We start from the raw sequence: 14,540 nt of genomic DNA on the forward strand, positions 1-14,540 counted from the left end.
TGGTGCCAGCCCTCTAAACGATGAGGACGTGCTGTACGGCAAAAACCACTCAGATCGTGTCTCAGATCAGTAGTCTCTCCCCGCCCCCCAGCCCCCCATCCGTGCTTTTGCTTTCCATGGTTTCAGTGACCAGCAGTCAGCCTCTGTCCAGAAGCAGATGATTGTCCTTCTGACACATCCTCAGGAGATCAACGGTAGATAAATACTACGTCACAATGCCTACTCCATTCCTCTCACTTCATCTCCACAGGAGACATTTTCTCATCTCAAATCATCACAGAAGAAGGGTGAGTACGTTCAGTAAGATAATTTTGAGAGACTGCATTCACATAACTTTTATTGCAGCATATTATTATTATTGTTCTAGTTTATTATTAGTTTTTGTTGTTAATCTCTGTGCCTGATTTATAAATTAAACTTTGTTGTAGGTGTGTACAGGAAAAAAACAGTGTATATATAGGGGGTTCAGTACTATCTGTGGTTTCAGGCATCCACTGGGGTTCTTGGAACATATCCCCACTGGATAAGGGGTGGGGGGGAGACTATGGTACTGTTTAATAATACTTTAATACTTTATTAATTTCCAGCCAGAATAAAATTGAATCCCAACGGGCTCCTTTTTAAAACCTGACATATTTGAGCCCTTTCCATTTTCTACACAAATTCTGTAGACGGAGTGCTATCTATTTGGAAAAAGTGACAACTTAAATAAAAAATATACTCATTATAATTACTAATGGTTGGTGGTCAATTCTGGAAGGAAAATAATATAAAAATGTAGCATGTAAGAGCTGTAAATTATTGCATTTTAAAAAACAAGTTAAAGGGCGCCTGGCTGGCTTGGTCAGTAGAGTGTGTGACTCCTCCTTGATCACAGGGTTGTGAGTTCACTCTGTGTTCTCCATGTCCTATGCCTCCTTGCTCTGCTCCTCATAGATATGTTCTGCTTCCGAAGTACGACATGCCAGGGGAATGTCCAAGAGAGCAAACTAAACAAGGTTGGAAACTGAAAATCCCACCTGCTTCTCCAGAGAAGAGCTAACGAACAGTTCCTCCATTTCAGAGCATCGGCATTGAGCATGGTGCTCAATTCACCCCTCACATTTCCACAGAGTGAAACACGACCAGTGCCATGAATTACAGCAGGAGATGGAGGAAGAAATATTTAACACTTCTATAGTATTTATTGTTATTTACCAGAAGAAAGCAAGAGTAAAACAAATGTTTATGGGGAAAAATTTTTTTCGTTTTTTAAACTGCTGTTGCTGGAAGCACGACTAAATTTTACCTAAGTCACTCAAATGGATTGGAAGTAGAAAATGTTGTCCCAGGATAGTAATTTTTTATCTCCTTCCCCCTTCCTTGTCAGCCCCTTATTTTGCCTCTGCCTTTACAAAATCCTCCTATCAGATGCCAGCCTTGTTCCCAGTTCCACCACCTGGCTCCAGAAGTATGCTGCTGAGACGGTCACCAAGCTCTGACCCGAATCATTGTCTCAATTCCTTGTTCTTCTAGAGTATTCTGTTGCCACTTATGCCAGTTCTTTTGGCAGTTGCACCTGTGGATTGAGGTAGTTGAAGAAAAGGGGAAAAAATTAATCCTGGAAATTCAAGAGTTTGGCAGCAAAAACAACAAAATTACTCAGATCTGAGTCAGAAGTTGCAGAATGGATGAGAAATTTGGGCCAGAGAGCCTCCCAAAACATAATAAAACAACAGTAACAACTACATCCACCACTCCTGGGGCATTTAGTGATGCTAGGGACTGATCTGAGGGCTTAAGCACATGGTAAAGCATACCATAAAAACAAAAGGGCAGATGCTAGAGTCTGCCCGGTTCAAATCCTGGTACTAGTATTCCTAGCTGTGTGGGGCTGGGCATCAATTTTCTCGCTGTAAAAAGACAGTAACAGTATGTGTCTAGTGGACAAGGCTACTTTAAGGATTACATGATATAGAACAAGTTAGTAGGCAACGCCACACTTCGAAAACATCTTCTCATTTTATCCTACAATAGTCTTGTGAAGAGGGGACAGGCTCGGAGAGAAGATTAGTTAGGGTCAGAGCAGGATTTGAACGCAGATCTGCTTGATTTCAGGACCCAAGCCTTAACCACACACACAAAAAAAACCCACCACAAGAGTATAAAATATATGTTCTTTTATAAACTGGTCTTTCCTATTTGAAGCACATTCCTAATTTGAAACTCACTTAAATTTAAAAAACAAAATATTTGGAGAAGCCCCAAAGGCAAAAAGAATTACCAAAGAGTAGCCTGACTGCCAATTAACTTTCAGGTTTATTTCATAGGAACAACTTAAAGATAAGGCAAGTTCTTAAACAGTTGCAAGTGGTGTCACATCTTAGGAGAGTGACTTATCATCATGCAGGGACCTTCCAGAGGACACTGAAGAAGTACAGAGGACACTCAGAGTTTGTATAATAATGACTAAGATGGGAGGGTTGTGACTGCACCTTCACAGGGCTCAACCATGGAGAACACAAAACAGTGAAGAACACCAGTGAGCCAAAAATACAATGCCAGGTAGTTAAAATAACTACAACGCTGCAGCAAATAATTAAAACAGTGTGTTCTTTGTATTGTTGAATGGAAAAAAAAAAGCATTTTTATATAATGCTATTCCACATACATGTTTATATGCAGGGGAGGGATCCAAATTAATAAAAATATTTTAAAAAGCAAAATGTGGCACTGACCCAACATAGTAAAGCCAGACACACATTGACATACTTAAAATATGACCAAGCTGGCAATTCAGATCCCTGTGAACAAGAATGAATCATGGTTAGCTATCATTGGTCAGCTATTTGGAAAAGAAATAACAAAGTGGGCTTCTTGCTCCCTACTTCTAAAACTTAACTCTCTAATTCATCTGTAATATGGAATGTTTTCTTAAAAACCAAAAACTATAAAAGCAGCAATAAAAGATGGGCAAATATTTTAGTAAGTTTCAAAAGAAACTGCCATTTCTAAGCAGAACACAAAAGACAGAAATCAGAAAGGAAAAGAGAGCTAGCCTTGATGTTCTAAATATATAAAACTTACAAACACATGAGAATCAGCTTACAGTACTGTCAGGGGCCCTGTTCCCCCTTCACTGGTTGGTTAAAATTAGTTTAAGAGAAGTGTGTGTGGATAGCATCAAACAGGGCACCCACGTATATACACTCACAGAGACTGGGGCAGGAAGAGAAGATCCATCTCAGCAGGGGCTATTTCATTTGGTGTATCAAGTTGAATTCCTGCTCTCAGTCAACGCCTCAGTGGGTGTCCAGGAAGAGATTAGGAAGGCCTACTCTGAGGAATTCCAAATCTACTAGGAGACCCACCCTATACCCATTAGGGTGCTCAACCTGAAGCAGAATGAGGGAGATGCTTTAAGAGAGGTAGAGATGAAGGGTCATGGAACTATAAAGGGAGCATATTCACTACTGATGATTTGTTCGGTTTCTTTTGCTGTAAGAAGTCCTATTCGAGCCAAGCCTGTTTGGATAGCTTTCAACAGATAGAAATAGAATTAAAGGTCATTTGAGCAGAGGGCATGGAGGCAAGAAAAGAAGACCCTTCAGGGGAAGTATCAGGAGATGTGGTTTGCCCTGGGTGTCACAGAGTTGTGGTTTTGTCAGTGTGGTGTCCACATAAGCAGCATCAGCATCACCAAGGACCTGGAGAGAAATGCAAATTCTCAGGCACCATCCAAAATCTAATGAATCAGGAACTCTAGAGATGGGCTCAGGAATCTGTACTCAGCCTTCCAGGTGATTCTGATGCATGCTAAAATTTAAGAATCACTATCACAGACTTCAGAAATGTTATACACTATAAACTCTTTTTCCCACTAGGTATTAGGAAAAGGCAGTTCCTACGCTCTGTAATTCTGGTCAACATAGGCTCTTTCAAGAGGAGTTTGAAATGTTACATAGCTCTTTCCCATGGGGATTTCTTTTATAAGGAGCTAATGGGATAAATAAAATAAGGAACAAAAATATAGGGTGGGGGAAAAAAGTCATTGAAGACAACTCTGGGGCTTTAGACCCAAATGTGTGAGAGAAGGGAAAGAACAATGAACACAGGGAACCAGAAACACAAGTAGACCTCAACTCAAGAGGTTGTCTGGGGAAAGACTGAACGAAGGAGCTAAGAAAACCCCAGTGATCTAAGCGGAAAGAGAGATCCGGGGGGCGGGGGTGTCCTAGATTATGTGACAACTGAAACAAAGGGCAAAGATAAAATGGGAAAGAGGAGGAAATTGCAAAAGTATAGAATCCAGAAATCCTCAAGGGAAAGAAGATCTTGTTAATGAGGCAAAGACATGGCCAGAGATGGAGATGAAGACTTAAGATTCTGTAATGCCCCATTTCATAATCATAACAACTGCTGATACGTCATGGAGTCTTTTGGCCAACTAAGGCTGCTTTTGATATTCTTAAACTAAAGTCTTTCCAAAGGCAACATTTAGCTGCGTTTTTAGGCAACTGAGCAGAAGCAATCCAGATATACATAGGTGAGCCCAAAGTGAAATTGAGTGAATGTTAAACTCCCTTTTTTGATCGGCACTAAAGCTTGCAAGTGATATAAATGCATTTGGCCTCAGTGAATGAAATGATTGTTGCAGATGGGATCTTATTTCAGGGAGAAGTACAAAGACTCATCTAGGATGGTAGGCAGTGAATGGCCCACAAAATTTTTCAGGATGAAAGGAAATCACACATTTGCCAGGGAGGGATAATCCTGTACAAGTCTCATGTCTTTGTTTTGGGCTGGTATCATATTGACTCCAATATTAACTTATTGGGAAATGAATTTGTGATTACCTAATGAATTCACCTTGTTAAACAAGACAGAGTTTAAAAACACACCTAAAAACAAGAAAAAAACAAATTGAAAAAACTCTACAGGAGCCAAGTAAGTAATGCAAATGAGGGAAACAGGCCAGGTATTAGGCAGTAGGGCATGGTGGAGACTGAGAGAAACTGGAGAGTCCATTACCTATCTCAAGGGAGAAGCCAAATGCCAGATCCAGCTGACTCGTGCCATGCAAATGCAAGCCCACTGTGGCCAGCTCTGGTGTTTCAAGTGGTGCCAGATATCTAAATGTTATGTGATATTTTAAATTTTGTACAATATCCAAGCCAAACACTCCAGGCCTACAGATGTGGCTGAGAGTCTGCCAGTTCTCCATACCTGGCCCACAGAATACATCTCTCTTAAATTGGTTAAATGGGCAGCTTCCTGGAGGAGGTAGCATTTATTTATTTATTTATTTATTTATTTATTTATTTATTTATTTATTTATTTTAAAGATTTTATTTATTTGACACACAGAGAGAGAGACAGTAAGAGCAGGAACACAAGCAGGGGGAGTGGGAGAGGGAGAAGCAGGCCTCCCGACGTGGGGCTCGGTCCCAAGACCCTGGGACCACGACCTGAGCCGAAGGCAGATGCTTAACGACTGAGCCACCCAGGCGCCCCGAGGAGGTAGCATTTAAACCAAGCAAGTGTACAGATTTTCCTTTATTCTTTGCTATCAACTTCATTTCAAGAATCGCAGGCCAGAAGCATGGCATGGGGAGAGAACAGGCATTGAAATGAAAAAATACAATTAAAAAATATAAACGGACTGCTTGATGGGATATGTTTTGCTTATGCAAAAATACTATTTGCAAGTCCATGAGAGAAAAATAGAAAACAAAAAGAAAAACAAGACTAGCTAAGACTAAATAATTTGTAAGTATGTTTTTGGACATTCAAGATTCTAGTTAGGAGTCTCTATTTTTAAAAAATCACAACAAAAATGAAATCTTGCCATTTGTAATGACGTGGTTGGAGCTAGAGGGTATTAGGCTAAGCAAAATAAGTCAGTCAGAGAAAGACAATTATCATATGATCTCACTGATATGTGGAATTTAAGAAACAAAACAGAGGAGCATAGAGGAAGAGAGGATAAAATAAAGCAAGATGAAATCAGAGAGGGAGATAAACCATAAGTGACTCTTAATCATGGGAAACAAACTAAGGGTTACTGGAGGAGAGGGGGTAGAGGGATGGGGTCACTGGGTGATAGACATTAAGGAGGGCACGTGATGCAATAAGCACTGGGTATTATACAAGACTGATGAATCACAGGCCTGTACCTCTGAAACCAATAATACATTATATGTTAGGTAATTGAATTTAAATTTAAAAATATTTTAAAAAATCACAACATTTCAAAATTACGCTTTAATTTTAACCTCCTACCTGAAAACCCAGGGGTTTGGAGGGCATCTCTGTCCACAGCACAAGAGGGGGAGAGAACAACCTAAAAACCTTTAGTTTCACTTTTCCAAAGTGAGTGCTGTTATGTCTCATTTGACTAGCTAAAAATATCCCTTTCTGCTGGGACTTTGCCATATCATCACCAATGTCGTTTTCAATATTTCACTCAGTCTAAGGGGCACATTTTGTGACATTTCCACAGCCCCCAAATCAGAAAGCATTTTACAATCCGTAAGCTTTACAACCGCTGACTGCAGATTCAAGCACGAACACACCACGGCCTTCTGCAATATCAGCACTTCCATTAATTACACACACAGATGTATTGCCATTTCGAGTAGCTTTTTAAAGAATGACAAAACCAACTTGACAAAATGTGATGGGTACGTAACAACTCTTTGTACTATTTTTGAACTTCTGCAAGTCTAAAATGATTTCAAAATAAAAAGACTATCTTTTAAAAAGATCACACTATGATTCAGCATGAAAGCAGAAATTTATTATGTAGCAAGGCACACAACTTGATCAGTGGGGAACAAAGGGTCATTAGTGAAGTGAATCTTGGTCAGTGGGATGATGCATTTGCACTTTTTTTTTTTTTTTTTTTTTTTTGCGGAGCATCTTACAGGACTAACTGGATGAAGTTGTGTGACATTCTCTATCTTAAGTACATGCAAGGAGACATCTCTCACAGGCTAAGCCAGGCAGGTAAAAGAAGGAGAGATTGCCAATCCCTTGGAACAGAGAAAAGACATTTCAAAGCAGAGGTTGATATGCAAGACCATCATTCAAAAATTGTGTCAGAGTTTGCTTTGAAGCACGTTCCTTTCTTAGTGGACATTAAGCACAAACAAAACACAGTTTAAAATTGATAGCAGTTTAGAACTAATTGAAAATTAAAAATGTAGCAATTAGCCAGGGATTACGTTTTTGTCATTATCCTCATAAATTTATTTTAATGTTTTTTGTTCTAGAATCTCGACTCAAAGTTGAAGTGTTTTCAGTTGACTAAAAGGAAGAGTGTGCTGACTGTGGAAATTACAAAACCAAGACCCTAAGTTCGGTGAGGTCAAGACTGTGCCTGCCTCGTTCACCGCTATATCCCTGCCCCTCTGATGGCACCTGACATGCAGGTGCACTACAAAAGTATACGCTGCATTAACGAATAAGTGAATGGGTAGAATGAAACAGACTCCACGGTAAGCAGACTTGCTCAGTAGAACACTCCCTCGGAAGGCAGGGAATTGGGTCAGATAATCATCTGAACTTCATTCTCTCTTCTACTCTGAATCCACAGGCCACCTCTAATGTAGATTTTTAAAAACTTCTCTTAGGGCACCTGGGTGGCTCAGTTGGTTAAGTGTCCCGACTCTTTTTTTTTTTTAAGATTTTATTTATTTGAGAGAAAGAGAGAGAGAGAGCACACTAATGGGGGGAGGGGCAGAGGGAGAGGGAAAAGCAGGCTTCCCGCTGAGCAAGGAGCCTGATGCGGGACTCGATCCCAGGACGCTGGGATCATGACCGGAGCCAAAGGCAGATGTTTAACCAACTGAGCCACTGGGGCATCCCGAGTGTCTGACTCTTGATGTCAGCTCAGGTCGTGATCTCAGGGTCATGAGCTCGAGCCCAGCATCCAGCTCTGTGCTGGGCGTGGAACCTACTTAAGATTCTCTCCCTCTCCCTCTGCCCCTCCTCCCCCTGCATGCACTCTCTCTCTCTCTCAAAAATAAATAAATAAAAATTAAAAAAAAACAACTCCTCTTCAGTCTTTTCAGACTGTTATTTTCTGATGGTACAGCCTCCCAGGCAGCTTGGATATGCTTTACCAGTGACTGGTTACACAGTGACAGAGCTAGTTTCTCTCAAATCAACTAGCTCCCTACAGGGGTCTGGCTGCCTGGAGAAGAGCAGGTGCACAAAGTCTTGATGTAGTACCCAAAGGGCAGGCAAAGAACTCTTGCCTGACCTCAGGGGACCTTCTAGTGTTCTCACCCTGGCTTCTACCCTAGGAAGAATTAGAATCCCTGTACGACATAGTGGAAAGTCTTCTTTGATTGAGAAGAATGGAATGCTGTCAATTCTGCATAACCAGGAGATGAGAATAAGGGATATACATCTGTGTAACACATCTTGAAGAAATTGTGACTCCCTATGATGAAATAAGAGATGGACTATTTTGGCTAAATTACACACTAGATTTTAAAATAATACAGTTCATTATCAACTACCTGTGACTTTTGGACATACTCCTTTCAGATTCCATAAATGCTATCTTAGTAATGACAAAACTATTATTTCTTCAATTTTACCTGCAAGGAATAACACATTTTCATGTATCAGCAGCAGTTAATTGTGGATCACTCTAAACATTAAAGCTGAAATAATAGTCAAAACTCCATTAATTCATGGTGATGCTAACCTGAAGTTTACCATTTGTCCACCTAAAAAAGTGAAGAGTATATGAGTACAGTTGCAGGTAGTCTCTCTTCATCTACTAAAAAAGAACCAACTATTTTTAAACATTTTGGAAGTACTCACTTACTTACAAGTGATGGGCCTAATTTAGGCTTTGTCCTTTATTATTCCCACAGCAGGTTCCTCGAGATCTCTGAAGGTCAGCTCTGTGGCTGGGATGAATAAACGCTTGACCCTGGGCCTGGAGCTGAATTTCAATGTCAACTCTACCTCTTTCTAGCTCTCTTTCCTATACATGGTATTGAACTTCTCTAAGTCTCAGTTTCTCTTTTATAAAATGGGGAGAATAATAATACCTACGTCATAGGGTTGTTAAGATGATGAGTTAATTCATATAATGCATCTGGCCTATAGTAAGTGCTTAATAAATGTTAGCTATGAATATCACTGTTATAAAGTTGTCTAGATGTATGCACGTCCTTGGAGCTAATTAGTAATTTTGGTTCCCTGGTAACGCTGATGGGCTTGCTCCAGTTAGTCACCACTAGTGAGACTCTCCATGTGTTAAAACAAGCAGGGGGAGAGGTGTGATACACGGGAGCTCATTCACCATTTCTCCTTCCCTCTACTTACGGGCTTAAGATAGGCGACGTTGCTGTGACGAATGTCATTCAAGAGCTGATCTCTGGGAGTGATTTCTACCAACGGGGGTGGCCTATTTCTCGGCACCGGTTTGAGCGTTCTGATGACATCTTTGAGGTTGGTCTTCTCAGGTGGTTCTCTGGCCTCGGGCATCCGAGACTTGCGCTGGATCCTCTTCAGCTTCACCACTCGGAAGGAGTCAGCGTCCGTCCTGTACTTCGGAGGCTGTGACGGCTTCTTCATCGTTTCATTCTGTCGACCGAAGGGGGCCGCTTGGGGTTTGGGAGGCTGAGGAGGAGGCTGGAGGAACTCCCGCATCCTGGGATCGGGCATGGGTCCCCCCAACCTCTCCCACATTCCAGGTGGCAGGCCCAACCCGTTCTCCAACATGGCTATCAACTTCCTCTGCTCTTTGAGCTGCTGCTGCTTCTGTTCCTCTTGTCTTTTCTGCCGTTGCTTGTCCTGATTCCTAGTGAGCAGATTGGTTACCACCATTCTGGGACCTGGGAGCTCAAAATGGTAGCCCATCTTCAGGAGAGTGGTGTTCGCCTTCAAGAGCCGGGAGATTTCCATTTCGGCTTGGTGGCCCAGCATGTGTCTTTGATTGTGAAACCGAAGCTCGGTGAGCGTCTCGTTGAACTGGAGGCACCGCATGATGGCCACAATTCCTTTACCTGTGATGAAATTGGACTCGATGTTGAGAGTGGTAATGCTCCTATTTTCCCGCAGCATGTTCGCCAAGGCGAACGCGACGTTCTCGTCCGCACCCACATTCGCTAAGCTGAAGGTTTTGATGTGTTTGTTTTTCTTCATTGCATTGACAAAGTCCAGTAACATCTCCTTGGGGATGTTTTCAATGTTGTTCAGGTTGAGCTCCTTCATGTCGGGGTCATTCTGTCTAACGCGCCTCAAGCTCCCATCCAGGTCTGTTTGGTTTCCCGAAGGCCTTGCACTTACTTTTAGAAAGCTGGTATCTAGAGTTAACTTCTTGGGATCTAGTTTTGATATTTTTTTCTCACCTTTTTCTTGGGCCTCTGGTCTGTCTTTCTGTTCTCCAAATGCCTTTACTTGTGGGCGGCTGCTCTCGCCATTTCTGATCTGCTCCCTTACCTCGCCTTGCACTCCTCTTTGTGGCTTTTCCACACTCTCCTCGCTGTCATCTTCTCCTTCCTCATCTTCATCCTCCTCATCGTCTCCTTCATCTCCTTCACCATCAGCATCATCGGTTTCTCGGACATCGTCGCTGCCTTTTGATTCTCTCTTATTTGCAGCGATTTCATTGTTGAGCTTTTCTTTTAAATACTGGGACCCATTTTTATTACCTTTGTCTACTTCTTCACGCTGCTTTTGAGTGTCCACCTAAAAGAGAGGTTTATGTGGGTTAGAACGCATGGCAATGGAGAAACAGGAAGCAGAGCAGTTGCTACCGGAAATAAGAGATTTATTAGGAAGTGAAAAAAGTAAGCAAATAAGTGGTGTATGTAGTATCCATTTGTGTGCATGTACATATATAAAAACGCATATACAACATATAAAAGTGTATAAATGCATAAGAAAAACAAGTCTGTTGTAATGTTGACGCAATTAGTAGTTCTCTCTTAGGAAGAGAGGGAACCATTCAGGTAACTGGGAAGGGTGTGGCGCCTGGCCGGCTCAGCTGCTGGAGCACGTGACTCCTGATCTCAGGGTTGTAAGTTCAAGCCCGACTTTGGGTGCAGAGGTTACTTTAAAAATAAAATCTTAAAAAGAAAAAAAAGATGACCGGGGAGGGGACGCATTTGGGGGATTTTCAGTTTTCACATTATATAATTCTAAAGTGTTTGAATTTTTTTTAAAAACAAGATACACATATTAGTTTTGTAAAAGCAAATATAATCTAAATAAAGATGAACTTTTATAGCCATACTACAGATACATACAAACACATACTTTCTGGTTGTCTTTATCTCATTCCATACGGTAAAATGAAACCTAATTTTGGTTTTGGGTTCTGTATTGTTTTTTAAAATGGTGTTCAATTCTAGAAGTGGTCCAAAAATTATTTGCTTTGGAAACGTTATGGAGTTATCGGTCAATACACTGAAGTCTTTGTTTTATATATAGCCAAATAGGCATTTTTGTGTTCAATAGTCCTGGGTTACACAATTTACTTGTTGCCCTAAATAAAATTTACATTCCCAGGATATCTGCTAATCTAGTATAATGTGTATATCAACTTTCCCTGAAAACATAATATATTGTGGGAAAAATGAGAGCACTATGATACCCTGAAATATACCAAAGACCTAGACTTGGATTTTTTGTCTCCTCAGCTCTGTGACAACAGTCCTGACTACTCCAAGGACGGGATCACAAGTCCAGTTTCTTTTGAAACAAAGTATCTAGGGGGCAGAGCCAGCTACAAAAGAGGGCGGGATTATACAGACATTTAGAAACAATTGATTAGTCTAGAAAGAAATTAGCAGTCTCTAAACAATGACCTTTATTAGATTCTTGCCCATCAATTAGTGTGTTTTCCTATACCACATGTGTACCTCATAGGTGTCATTTCGAAAGCTGGTGTAGCATTTTCAAGCAAGAACTTGATCTTCTTGCTTACAACATATTGTAGGTTGGAAGTGACAGTTGACAACAGTCATCCTAACCACCTTAAAGCCTTCCCCACCGCATTTCTCATCTGTTCCAGCAGGGGGAGCCAATCATCAAGCTGTGTAAATTATACCAAGGAAAGAAAAAGTGTTCAAAGTACCCAATTAACTTTTTCTGAAATTTGCATTCGGATAGAATTAGTTTTTGCTCCAATTGTATAATATGTTGACTCCAAATATCTGCAGATTGTATCTTTAACTCCAACCTGACCAAACTAGCAATTTCTTAAGTTTAGTACGCGTTAGTACGCGTTTAAACTCTTCTGACCATGAAACCAGTTTATAAGTTTCCTTAATTACAGCCAGCGTGAGAGCAATGTGACAAGATTTAGCTGTACCAGCAGGCATAACTTAAAAGAGTCTTTACCTGTGGAGATCTTGGTCTTCCTTTGGCTGTGTCATTTTTAAGTGGAACATTAAAAAAAAAGTATGCTGTGATATACAATAGGTTCATAGATTCAACCACGACTCTAGTGTTCATATAATAAATATATTTCAGAAAGAAGGTCTTTACAACAACCATCTAATAGCTATCAATTTCTAAATGTATTACTGATATCCAATAAGCTGTGTTAATATGGAATTTTGGGGGTCATTTAACTTGGTTGAACTGCAGGTTATATGGTAGGACTTCAGAAGGGCTGTGACACCCTTGCAGTTGTATGTGAAATACTGCCTATGAATGTATAAGCAGAAGGAGGCGTACAGAGCTATCATCAGCTTCTTAGAGCAGCCTTTGCGCCAAGAAAAAGGAGTTAAGGACAAATGCTTATAGGTTATGAGTTAATTCATTAAATATTCTGTCTGTAGAATCAGGCTTTCTTACACAGTGAACCCCACAGCCATTTTTTTAAAGAGACATTTAGGGGCGCCTGGGTTTCTCAGTCATTAAGGATCTGCCTTCGGCTCAGGTCATGATCCCAGGGTCCTGGGATTGAGCCCCACATCGGGCTCCCTGCTCCACGGGAAGCCCGCTTCTCCCTCTCCCGTTCCCCCTGCTTGTGTTCCCTCTCCCGCTGTGTCTCTCTCTCTGTCAAATAAATAAAATCTTAAAAAAAAAAAGACATTTACACAAAAACTACCACTTTTCCTTCCCCGTTATACCATGTAAGTGTTTCAGGAAGTTCCAATCTGACATCAGATGAAATGTTATGATTTAATCTAGCAGTGGCCACCAAACAAGACCAAACATGAAGTCTTGAGAAATGATAGTTGCCCCATGGACACCTGTCGCTTGGGCCCAGGCAGCCGTTTCTCTGCTGTACACAAATCCCTGATTACCTGGGACGGCACAAAGGTGACAGGGACACGTTCGTCTTCCAGCATGCGTCTGGATGCCTTTTGCCAATACATATAATCCATAAGAGACTTATGGTCAAAGTTTCCCGTGGGTGGCTTGTCAGTCTGATCCTTCTGAATCATTCCCACGGGAAGCCTGGGGTCAGGGGCCATCACTTCCATTTCCGACTGCAGTTTTCTCAGCTCTTCGGGGGACAAGTTGGCCAAGATTTCATCTTCATCAATTTCCTCGTCAAAAAGTTCTTCTTGATCTGAATTTCTGCTGTGTTCTGACATGATTTTTTTCTCCTATATTTTTCTCTGTTACTAGAAAAGGAGAAATAATCAGACTCTCAAAATATTAAAAAACTCTCAAGGAATCCCCCCAGTGAACAAACATTCCAGGTTAACATTGCTTGAAGAGATCTTCCCCTCAAGGATCCCGGTGGTGTGTGCTGAGCAGCTACGCGGGGGACTGCAGCTAAGCTCACGCCGTATCTATATTAAGCAGCGCTTGGCCGGATTGGGTCAATTTATGAAACTACTGTGCTGCTCTCATTTTGGCAACTTGAGTCAGCTGTGCAAATCCATCTGACATTTCAGTGCAGCTGCTGAGGTCTGCCAGTGAGTAACAGGTCTAGAGAAAATCTACAGGAATAAAATCAGTGCTCTTCCTATATACTGTCATACCCTAATGCATGCAGCCCACACACACATACCCCAGCACTACAGGGGAGACCATGTCCTTTTATTTAGATGACTAAAGCAACTTACAGGATTTTGGAAGGAAGATCCAACCAGCAACTAGAGTTCTACAGAAGTGAAAATTTCACTTGCGGGTGGAACTCGAGGTCTCAGGGCTTCCCTCTTCACTCCAGTGTGACTCTGGAAGCAAACCAGCACACAGCAGAGCAGAGGTCTGGCTATGTTACTCATTCCCAGCGTAAGCTGAACCTTTGCAAGACATCCTTATTTGCATCTAGATCCTGTGATCTAACAGATGAGGACAACCAGCACTTGAATTTCCACTATAAGCGAGGAGTCTAATATTGTAAATAATTTGTTTTTCTTACTAAGTATCCATTAAGCCAGGATAAATTAAAGTGGATCACAAATGAACCGCAACAAAACCCCAAACTGTTAAAGTGCTGGAAGAAACCATGAGAGGATTTTTTTTTAATATATCCTCAGAGGGCAATATTTATCCAAATGACAAATGCACATTATTTTTTGACCCAGCAATTCCTCTTTTGGGAATGTATCCTATAGATATACTGT

At 41.2% G+C, this 14,540-nt stretch overlaps 1 protein-coding gene across 1 annotated transcript; it reads right to left on the reverse strand.

Moving 5' to 3' along the window:
- Positions 1-77: 77 nt before the first annotated feature.
- On the reverse strand, positions 78-13,694 carry LMOD3 (leiomodin 3). Its single transcript, XM_027584229.2, has 3 exons — positions 13,266-13,694; positions 9,328-10,695; positions 78-1,558 (listed from the first exon to the last, which is right to left on the reverse strand). Exons 1-3 carry the CDS (start codon positions 13,557-13,559, stop codon positions 1,532-1,534), a joined length of 1,689 nt encoding a protein of 562 aa, XP_027440030.2. The 5' UTR covers positions 13,560-13,694; the 3' UTR covers positions 78-1,531.
- Between the last annotated feature and the right edge of the window lie 846 nt (positions 13,695-14,540).

This window comes from Zalophus californianus, chromosome 1 (genome assembly GCF_009762305.2).
Source record: "Zalophus californianus isolate mZalCal1 chromosome 1, mZalCal1.pri.v2, whole genome shotgun sequence".
Taxonomy (NCBI): domain Eukaryota; kingdom Metazoa; phylum Chordata; class Mammalia; order Carnivora; family Otariidae; genus Zalophus; species Zalophus californianus.

Coding starts and splice junctions, on each gene's coding strand:
- LMOD3 (XM_027584229.2), bottom strand. CDS start 13,559: ATGTCAGAACACAGCAGAAATTCAGATCAAGAAGAACTTTTTGACGAG. Junction 10,696..13,265: donor TCACCTTTGTGCCGTCCCAG/GTAATCAGGGAT, acceptor CCTCTCTTTTAG/GTGGACACTCAAAAGCAGCG. Junction 1,559..9,327: donor ACGTCGCCTATCTTAAGCCC/GTAAGTAGAGGG, acceptor CTCAATCCACAG/GTGCAACTGCCAAAAGAACT.